General features: G+C 39.2%; 1 protein-coding gene across 29 annotated transcripts in view; it reads right to left on the minus strand.

Annotated features, from left to right (window-relative positions):
- Positions 1 to 11,132, minus strand: part of mecom (MDS1 and EVI1 complex locus) — a 293,545-nt gene extending 282,413 nt beyond the window's left edge. For all 29 annotated transcript variants that reach the window (XM_073923918.1, XM_073923914.1, XM_073923908.1 and 26 more), the window contains exon 1: positions 10,823 to 11,132. In XM_073923918.1, coding sequence (XP_073780019.1) covers positions 10,823 to 10,859 — 37 coding nt within the window. In that variant the 5' untranslated portion in view covers positions 10,860 to 11,132. The remainder of the gene's footprint in view (positions 1 to 10,822) is intronic.
- Positions 11,133 to 11,421: the final 289 nt, after the last annotated feature.

The following is an 11,421-nucleotide window of genomic DNA, read 5'->3' on the forward strand; positions in this document are numbered from 1 at the left end:
CACACATGCGCTTTCATATTAGGAACAGGTTGTGATCAACTGCTCACGTGGATATAAACTTTAGGGTTAGAATGCTTGCTTACTTTATGTTTGTATTTATTTATTTTAAGCAAGTCTGTTATGTTTAATTTTAATTAAAGCAAAAAATGCAGTAAAACACATATACAGTGAAATATTGCTTCAATTTGTGTCAAATAATCCTTAAAAACTCCTTTAAATATGCTGTTTTGCTGAGTGTTGGGAACCATTGTGCTGACTATTTGAAGTGTTCAGATGCAAAAGCCATTTGATATTTTATTCTGAAATTAGCTTCTTTCACATTTCATATTTTTCACATTTTAGGGGATTTATGGCATGACAAATAACTGTACATTCGTATTGCCAAAGCAGTGCAGCGTCGCTGCTTACAAAAAACGGCAATAGTGCAAACAAATTGGAATATAAAATATAATACAGAGAAAACACAGAAATAAAGAAAATAAAATAAAAAATAGATGAATAAAAATGAAAATAGATTCTTTCTCTGACTCCGGTGTGCAGGCTCAGTAATTTTACGGTACTTTACGTCAATAAATAAGTTCTTTTCATTGCCTTAAAAGCGAAATAACTGAACAAACTAGGGAGGGAGAGAAAATGCTCATTTTAGGAGAACATTTCAGGCTGCATTTAGAGGCTTTTACATTTGAACTCTTCATTTCTTAAACAAAAACATTTATTTTAAATGGAAGTATTTTGTGATGTTATAAATATAAATGTGATTTCCTTGAATGCATTATTTTATGAGCAAATGGTACTAAAATGAACAAATCTGATCAAAATGATTTATGCAAATTTGCCACTAAATACAAAATTATGAATTGCCATAAGATTGTTGGTTGGACAGACAGACACACTGTAAATAAATGCAGGGGGGATCCAGTCAATTCATTCATGTCCCAACACAAATCGATTAAGTTAACAAATTTAAGTTAACTAAAACCCCTCCCCTCCAAAAAAAATAAAAATAAATAAATCTCAAGAATTGTGTTGTTTCGAATGGATGTATGGATGGACGTATGGCTGGATAACCGATTGATAAATAGACAGACAGACTGACAGAACGATCAATAGATATATAAAACAAACAACAGAATAATGAATGGATGGATGGATGGATGGATGGATGGATGGATGGATGGATGGATGGATGGATGGATGGATGGATGGATGGATGGATGGATGGATAAATAAATAAAACAATGGATGGATGGATGGATGGATGGATGGATGGATGGATGGATGGATGGATGGATGGATGGATGGAATGAACAAAACAATGGATAGATGGATTGATGATGGATGAATAAAATTGGATGGATGGATGGATGGATGGATGGATGGATGGATGGATGGAATTGGATAGATAGATAGATAGATAGATAGATAGATAGATAGATAGATAGATAGATAGATAGATAGATAGATAGATAGATAGATAGATAGATAGATAGATAGATAGATAGATAGATAGATAGATAGATAGATAGATAGATAAATAGATAGACTAAAACTTTAACAGTTGTTTTCAGTGCAAGAAATAAACACTTTCTACAGGAAATGCAAATGCGGTTAGTACCTGCAGCAGGACTGTTGGCTGACGTCTGCATAGTTGTATCATTAGCTAGCGTACATTACCGCTGAAAGCTGAACAGTGCTATCCTAACGCTGACTACTGCCTATAAAACTTGTGTGGTAGACCCAGTGAACCCAAAACACAACTCCAAGGAGATCCATTAAAACAAATAAAAGCTACAAACTCACGTCCACATCACACATGGAGCAAACACACACAATGCAACCTGAATATGGGCAGACATAGAAACACAATGCAGGTAACTCTAAGGAATACTGATTCCATCTAAACACACGCAGACAATGGGCACAAGGGAGGTGCCCGTCCAACCAACAAGCAGACGAATGAAGTCAACAATATGCACGCCCATTAATAAAAGTGTGATTTACACACATACACACACACACATACACAAACATGTATTCTCAGTATAAAAATATGCTCTGTTTCTTTCGGGACCGTCTGTAGATAATGACCTCAACCTTGGCACACACCCTGGGCAGACTGTCGGCAGCGCACTGTGTGTGTCCGTGTATGGGTATGCATGTGTGTGTGTTCATATCTTTATCAGAGACAGTTTGACCTTTGGACTGAGGGCAGGGAGAGCTTTACTCATTGTTCTGTGCTGGTACTGGTTTCCCTGTGGTAAACACAACTGAACGGTTCCCAGGCCTCCCAAACCCGCACACACACAAACACACACACATTATTCTCACAATGTCCGTACAGCACCCAGGCTGCACGTCAGATCCATTCGGACTCGCTTTCACACACCTACACACACAAACATTAATTCTGTGCAAACATTTCAGTCATAGAGGACACACCCCTGCGGACCGCCTGGCACCACTGACTGAATCTGCTAATGACCGACCTGCACAAAAACACACTATAGGTACTTGTCCGTGCTGGTTTAGACAAATCTCCACTTAATCTATAGAGCTCCAAGGATGTAAACTTTTCAATGACCTTCTGCTGCTTCTGTACTGTATGATAATCTTCATTGCAAACGTAAGGGTTGTGCGCTAACTACTTATTATTTTAATACTTTTATATAGTTTTTACACTTTTTTTTCACAATTTCACTTATGGCCACTTTATTAGGTACACCTGTCCAACTGCTCGTTAACGTATATTTCTAACCAGCCAATCACATGGCAGCAACTCAATGCATTTAGGCATGTAGACTTAATCAAGACAATCTCCTGCAGTTCAAACAGAGCATCAAAATGGGTAAGAAAGATGATTTAAGTGACTGAGCGTGCTGACCATGTCCATCTCCTTATGACCACAGTATACCCATCATCTGATGGCTACTTCCAGCAGGATAACGCACCATGTCATAGCGTGAATCATCTCAAACTGGCTTCTTAAACATGACAATGAGTTCACTCTACTCAAATGGCCTCCACAGTCATAGGAACTCAATCCAATAGAGCACCTTTGGGATGTGGTTGAACGGGAAATTTGCATCATGGATGTGCAGCCGACAAATCTGCTGTAACTTCATTATGCTACCATGTCAACATGGACCAAAATCTCTGAGGAATATTTCCAGTACCTTGTTGATTAAGGCAGTTCTGAAGGTGAAAAGGGGTCCAACCCGGTACTAGTAATGTACTAGTCGGTGTACCTAATAAAGGGGCCAGTGAGTGTATATGGCTTATTGTATTCAACTTCAGCACACAACTTGACCATATGTCAAACATTGAATTCAAATAGCATTTAAAGAGACAGAAAATTCTGTCATCAATCAATCTGAAAAATGTTTATGGCTTTATTTCTTCTGTTGAACTCGAAAGAGGGGCGATGTAGTGGCGCAGTAGGTAGTGTCGCCTCACAGCAAGAAGGTTGCTGGGTCGCTGGTTCGATCCTCTGCTCAGCTGGCATTTCTGTATGAAGTCTGCATGTTCTCCCTGCTTTTGCATGGGTTTCCTCCGGGTGCTCCGGTTTCCCCCACAGTCCAAAGACATGTGGTACAGGTGAATTGGTTAAACTAAATTGTCCGTAGTGTATAAGTGTGTGTGTGAATGTGTGTGTGGATGTTTCCCAGAGATGGGTTGCGGCTGGATGGGCATCGGCTGCGTAAAAATGTGCAGGATAAGTTGGTGGTTCATTCCGCTGTGGCGACCCCGGATGAATAAAGGGTCTAAGCCGACAAGAAAATGAATGAATGAATGAATGAATGAATGAATGAACTCAAAATAATGTATTTTGAACAAAGATGGAAAACTGTAACCATTGACTTCTAGTATTTGTTTTTCCTGCTATGGAAGTCAATGGCTACAGGTTTTTAGCTTTATTTAAAAAAATGTTGTTGTTTTTTTTGCCTTTATTTAACAGAAGACAGAAACTAATCAAGGCTTGTTACCACTTAAGGGCAAGTAGATAGTGACTTTAACTCAGGATCTCTTGTCTTTTTCTACTCTGCTTTTAAATGCAGCTAAAGCAATGTTTCATGTTTTTAGTAATGAATTTGAATGCTTACACTTTTGACCCTGGGTTATTATAAAAAAAAAACCTGCTTTGCCAGTTTTGCACCGCTGTTCCTGGACTTAATGATTTACAGTATGAAAAGATGTCGTTGGCCAGTGGTTTAGTAACAAACAACCGATTACAAACAGATTTGCTCATTAAATATTCATAAGCATTCTTGGACAAAGAACTTTCAGATGCTTTATTTTTCAGTCTTTGTTGAGTTTTAAGAGCAGAAAAAGACATTCTGTAAAAGGCTGCATGTGGTCTTCAGTACATTATAGTAGCTTTTCATCTGAAACTGTTGCCCTGGGTTATTCAAAAAAAGGTAGTCGATGGGAACTTTGAGACACTTTGAGAGTTAAAAAGAAACCTATATAGGCAAAATTAAATTAATACATGTGGCTCCAGATAATACAATTAGTTTGGGGAATAAACATAATATTATTTACTATATTATTATTCCCCAGCTTTAAGGTCCTGAGCGTGTTCACGACAGTCTGGAGAACAAACTTATGAGTTGTATGAAGGTGTTTGTGTGAGTACAAACTTACAGTGATGATACTGTTGTTTGTTTATAACTTCAAGTTTTTTTTTTACGAAAGACAAAAACGTCATCTACATCCTGCATAGCCCAAGAGTGAAGCAAATCAACGGTAAATCTTTCATTTTGGGTGAACCGTACCTTTTGACTCAAGGTACAAAGTAGAGCTGCACAATATATCGTTTCAGCATTGATATTGCAATGTCCACATTCACAATAGTCAGCATCTGCAATGTTGAGCTATGATTATATTTGACCTGGAGAAACAGACACATGAGAATCGTGTAGTTATTAGAGAGCTTAACTGCAATAGAGTAAAAGATTTTCATTTGCATGTGTTTTTTAAGGCCTGACAGCGTTCAAAGTATTCAGGCACAAGGAATTTTCTGAAAAGTAACATTAATAAAGAAGAATTTTATTGATTATTTATACAGTAAAGACATTTACAATGTTATTTTACATTTAAGTATTTAAATTCTGAACCTGAATACTATTAGACTGCCCCGAAAACCCTAAAACACTGTTTATTTCACTTTTATTTTTGCTTTTTATTCAGTATTTGACATTTTTATGAATGATTCACTTCTCTACAGAATCTTTCCACTCAATCTAATTTAATAAATTATTTCTAAATAATTCATCTGGTAATATTGTTTATTTATTCCGTATGATCTGGTGAAATTGTATGCATATCGCAATATTTATCGCAGAAAAACAATATCACAATGTCAGTTTTTCCAATATCGTGCAGCCTTAATACAAACGTAGAATAAAGTATTAAAACTTGTGAAAGAAAGAGTGAAACACACACACACACACACACACACACACACACACACACACACACACAACAAATACATAAATGCATCAGTGCTATAAAATGCATCAGCAAATAATATTTATGTACATACTCTTCCATCAAGGGAATGATGGGAGATGTAGTTCTCACACAAATTCAGTCTCCTCCTCATACTTAAATGCTTTAACTTAAGTGCACAAAATGCATACAAACTAGGTGGTACACAGTCACCGTTCATATCTAAAACTTAATTAATAACATTACCTAAACTTGCTTCCACCATGATTCTTTAATTAAACGCCCACAGACTCCGAACAAAGGGGTTTAAAGAAAATAGCAAGCTTCCTCGCCAGTAATTATGATATTGTGGCGGCATTCATGTGCACTCATCTCATAAATACAATCATTTTGATAGAAAGCAGAAACACAGACTGCCATCGTTTAACTAGGTTTAGTAAATGTTCAAACAAATTCACATTTTCATTTATTAAAAATATCTGAAACCTATAGGTTGGATCATTTAACTAATGGGCTACTTTTTCTCTAAAAAGTGTTGTCTTTTAGGAGCTGCAAATCCTAGTTAACTTGACTAATGCATCCTGCCCAAGTAAAGATGAGTCAAGACCAGTCAAACAGTGACATCTGATGGTTCCGTGGGTGTTGGCTTGACAGTGACTTATTACTGGCCTGGCCTGTTGCCTGTGCTCTGCTCAAGCTTAATGCTGACTGCAGTCAAGACTGAGCATTGGTAGACTGATTCAGGACCTGTCGCTCGGGGATAAAAAGTGACTGAACTTACTGAACAACAACCCCCATAATTCCCTGAGGGACACAAACGACATATCCATCAGTCACACCAATCAAATTTCCAAATAAACATCCATATGACCTGACCCCTGACCAATCAGAGCACAAGATAAATAAACCGTTGACCCGGCCATTTCAATTCACTCTGGGCAGACGCAGACACTCGTTGAGTCATTAGGGAGGGAGAGAGAGAGAAAGAAAGGAGAGAAAGTAGTGGTATTATAAGGGTGTTGATGGATGAGGGTAACTGTGTTGTTGTCACCTACATCCAGTCCTTCCTCTTCTAACATATACAAGGAAATCGCTTCTTACGTTGGTGTGTGTATACGGGACTCACAATTCAAAGAATCAAACATACATCTTACACATATCTCCTCGTACATCTCATCTCCTCCTGTTTTCTCTCTGATGAAATCTCAGACAAACAGACCAGAGGATAATTTCCCAGGACATAAGTGGACCTTTCTGCTAAACCCAGCGGCTTCTGGCTAATCAATCAATCCTTTGAGAACGTGTGATCAATCATGATCAAAACCCACAGTGGTCTGCAGCCCTCTCCATCTTACGCAGATGCACACGCTCAATGCCTGGGAAAAGCTAGGCTTGTTTCAAACTGACCCCATCACGGCCCACTGTTTTACTCGTAATTAACTCATCGGTCACTTTGACTTTGTCTCTGAAACAAAAGTTCTCCGTTTTAGGCCCACTGATCTTTTCAGAGTGGACAGTCTGAAAAGAGGCACAGGATTTCTCCAAAGGGAAAGCATCACAATTCCAGGAACTCAACTTAAAACTCTGCAGAATATCATGCCAGAGGAGAGAAAGAGAAGTAGAGAAAATATTTACTTGAGAGGTATACAAAAACTGAGAAGTTAACATTGTAGATTTTGATTTTTTCGCAGTCTGAGAAGTGAAGACAACATAAACAATTGTTTTCTTGCTTTCCTCAGCCCCCTCTGAAAAAGTTGCTATGAGGAGATGTGGTTCACTGTTCACAGACATCATTATTTCCACTAAACTCTCGAGATATTCAGAATCAGACGACGAACGAGTGTTTAATACGCTTCGCGCTCACCTTTTTAAATGGCCCGATCCGTTCACCCCATTTTGAATAGGCTCTATAATGAGGGGCGGCGGCGGACGCGGGACGCAGCACGGCCCATTGCACAATGCAGAATCAACCGCGCGCCTGTATCTGTGAAGAAGCGGACTGTGGTGGCGCGCTGACAGGCGGAGAGAATGCTCGCGCGCGGGGCTTATATTCTCACGCGCTTCACTCACGCGGAATGTCACATTGTTAAATTTGGAGCTTTTCTTTTTCAGCGTCCAGTTGATTTTTCGTTGTTTGGACACTTTCACGGTAAAGCGAGTCACATCAAAGTCAAAACAAAAGTCGTGGCGTGAAACTGATGGAGCTGTCGAAGACGCAGAACGGGACAAAAGGACAATCTTAAAGTCTTGCTGAACATGTGCAGCTTATCAGATATAATTATCATCAAACGAGGAATCAGATAGTTAAGGCCCAAATGTTTCTGATTTGATTACGGTTTTAAAAACATCAAGTTTAATTCTTCAGAGTGAACTTTATATGTAATGCTGGGCATCTAAAAATTGTGAATAATTAATAATAAACGTGACTTGCATTATTACATATTTCTAGTAGCTTCCCTCACTTGTAAAACAATCTCTACAATAATTTATGCATTAATTTTTCCTGTAAATTACCTACTACAGTCCAGGCAACATATTTAATTGCTTTAAACATGGCAAGTAATCCATTTAATATATGATTATATATATATACTCTGCACTACCTTCTTTAACGCATGTTTCATATTTCTCATATACTTATAAATAATTTTTAGGTATTAAAAGTACAATTTGTTTATTTGCTAATTAAACTAACAGTATATCTGATTTCTTGAACAGACGTTATTTTTAATCAGAAATAAAACCATTTGCAATACTGTATTTAGACATGTTGGCAGGCTTTCATATGTGAATAATGCTATATAATTAAAAGTGCAATAAAAGGTGTCAAGCGTCCGAATGTCATTGCTAGGGTTTTAACTGACAGCACGTCCGATTTCTGGCAGGTCAATGTTATTATTCTTGTTCAAGAGGTGTAATTTTACTCCATTCATAGTAAACCTGCAACATCATGCTGAGGGATATAGGACACTTGGCACGGTGTGTTAAAACATTATAGACAATTTAAGACTGTTGGACCTGCAGGTGAAATGTCCGGCACCGCTGGCCAAATCCACAAAACATGTCGTGCACACACACCAGCTAAACGACCGATTTTTATTACCTTTCCAGCACTCACACACATCAGTGCGAGCGCGTGCAGGCAGAGTGATGTGCGGTGAGCGCGCGCGGCAGAGGCCACACGGAGAGGAGATTACTTTTTTCCTTTTTTCCCCCTTGAAGGAAACCGAGTCCGCAGCTACTCAGACTGACGCTGAACGCGCTTTTACCGGCAGACGGGCCCCGTTATGAGGAGTCTGGGAATTTAAATATTCAATGTTGACATAGTGCTGGGCTGGCGCGAGGCCAGAGAGGCGAGGGTCTCGCGGGACCCGCGCGGTCCAGAACATTCTCTCCCTTTCACTTAATAGGTAGAAATCTTCTTCTTATATCTTGGGTAAATAATAATCTTTAAATACACCCCCTGATAATCATTCCGATTTTCTTAGATAGTAGTCTAAATAATGATGGGAGTCAGTGGGAGGGTCTAAAAAATATTGGCAAAAATCTTACTCGACTTGCATCAAAAAAGTGCCGGCCTGCAACGTCATTTTGTCTGATTTAAGTTATGAACAGAATATTATAATAAAAAGTAATTTGCATATGGTTGTGCAGACACCACGTTAAATTGTAGATCATGGCAATAATAAAAAAAATGTAGTTGATAGGAACATAAAAAATATTTTACTAAATATTGAATAAAATAGTGGAGTTGTGATGCTGACTGTAAATTAATAAATGTCATCAATAAATCAATGGCAAACAGTTGGTTTGTTTTAAAATCTCTTTCGTATAATGCAATTTCACACATTTCTTAAAAAGTGACGGGTTACCTGCATCAGCTGGAAAACACCAAAGTGAAATTGAAGTTTGTGAATAGATGTGTGGACGATAGTGTGTGTGCACGTGAGTATGTTTGACAAGTTGCTGCTGTTCGCAGAAAAACCCTCTCATTGTACAATGGCAGGGCATAGGGCTTGAGAGGTAGTTTATTGAACGGATAAGACCCGCACGACCCCTGTTTCTGTCCAGACGGAGTGCGCGCAGTGTCTAGCCCATCACAGTGCTGTCGACAGGAAAGGAAACAATAATTCAAGAGCAAAGTGATCTTATACTTTGTTTTCACTGCCTCTTTTGTTACCTTGGCACATAGAAACAACATTAAAGTTTTTGAGCAGATGTCAGTCTATTACTAAAAACAAACATAAATAATAAAAGATTAAAAAATAATATACGCAGGCTGCAAAAAATACTTTAGTTGGCATGTTGTTTGTTTTCTTTCGAGTTTCTCAGGTTTACAGTATATATAGTGAAACTTGAGCTTAAAAAAACTTTTATCTCTGCTCCGATGCCTATAAGCACTGTGAAATATGGAAATATTGCATGGATTTTCGTTGTTTATTGCAAAAGAGCAACAAAAAAGAAAAGTTAAGAAAATTGCTCAAATCAGACTCTGCAGCCCACTGCGCACGAGGGGGCCGAATTATTCACAGACCTGAGCGAAATACATTCGTTCCGAATAAATCTATTGAGGAGGGGAACAGCTTCCCACTAACTACTTGATGTTGAGTTTCGGCGTTTGAGCTTGTGTTGTGGCGTGGCATTGAACACACGCATTGAACGTCAACTCAAACAAGCGCCTAAGGCAACCCGTAATCAAAAGCTAAGATTACAGCCGACCGTTTAGAGGGCCATAACAAACAAAAACATTTCTCCAGGCTGTTCATACCGGAACAAAAATTCATAACGGGATTTGATCACTTGTTGCACAACCACTTTCGACAATTGCACAGGGAAAAAAAAAGAAATGTCCACAAATCAAAAATACTTCAAAGCACTTTTTTATCACAGTCCTGTTAATCTAGCATATGTGCAGTTCATTAGATTGCCTGTCGTAACATCAGATGGTAAGCTACCTGTTTGCATTTAAAAGCGTGCCTCCGCAGCTGGCTTTCTGTTGTCGACTATAGGCGAAGCTGTCTTTTCAAAGTCGCTGCTGCAAATTGATGTGACCGGAGCCGTAGAAACTTGCACGGAGGTGTTTTTTTATCGAACACCGGGGCGCTCGGGGCTCGAATAGAGAACGCGATTACAGCATGCGATAGTTAAAAAGTTTGCGCGCCACGCGCAACTTTGATGCCAGTTTCGAATCTAGGTTTGCCATGTCCGATCGCGAGCGACGCTTCTCGTTTAGCTTTTCCTCAACCTCCGCAAGCAAGTAATATTGCTGGGCTCTGCTGACTGTAACTGTTTAGAGACTAAAATGTTTCTATGCATCATAAACATGGACAAGATGGCAGTTTGAAAAGGGCTAAAAAGGAGATGTTGCACCTACCAGTGGTCAGTTTCCTTGCCCTGCCTTTGGACCTCATGATGCCCGTCTTTCGGCGTGGGTTCGTCGGATTTTTTCTCGAATCTTTTCCTCCTTTTTCTTTTTTCCTCTGTCCTTTTTCTCTGTGATTCTCAATCCCAGACGCACTATCTCTCCAGCATTGTCAGTTTGGACACCTTCGCACATGCGCACAGCCCCGAGCTGCCAGCATCGTCAAAAAAGTTTGGAACGATTCATCACCCAAGTATTACAGATCTTGTCAGGTTGCAATAGCCGGCGAGATCCCTCTCGTGTCAGATCTTCAGAGATCAGTGGGCGCGGGACGGAGCTATTCGCGACCTCCGGGTGCACGAGGAACCGGAGACATTAATTATAATGAAGCAGTCTCGAGCGTCCAAGGCGCCCGGTCTTTTGTGTTTTAAATGAAGACGCATTAATCACTGTTCGGGTAAATGACTATTGTAAAACGTTTTCATTAAACGTTTTATGTTGTTTAATTGAGACTTGACCATCGTTATGAATTTATGAAAATGATAAACTTTTACTTCTCTCCCCCTCCCTCAGCAGGCGCGTGGGCAGTCTGTACCGAGGGCAGCCCGCTG

Source organism: Danio rerio, chromosome 15 (genome assembly GCF_049306965.1).
Source record: "Danio rerio strain Tuebingen ecotype United States chromosome 15, GRCz12tu, whole genome shotgun sequence".
Taxonomy (NCBI): Eukaryota; Metazoa; Chordata; class Actinopteri; order Cypriniformes; family Danionidae; genus Danio; species Danio rerio.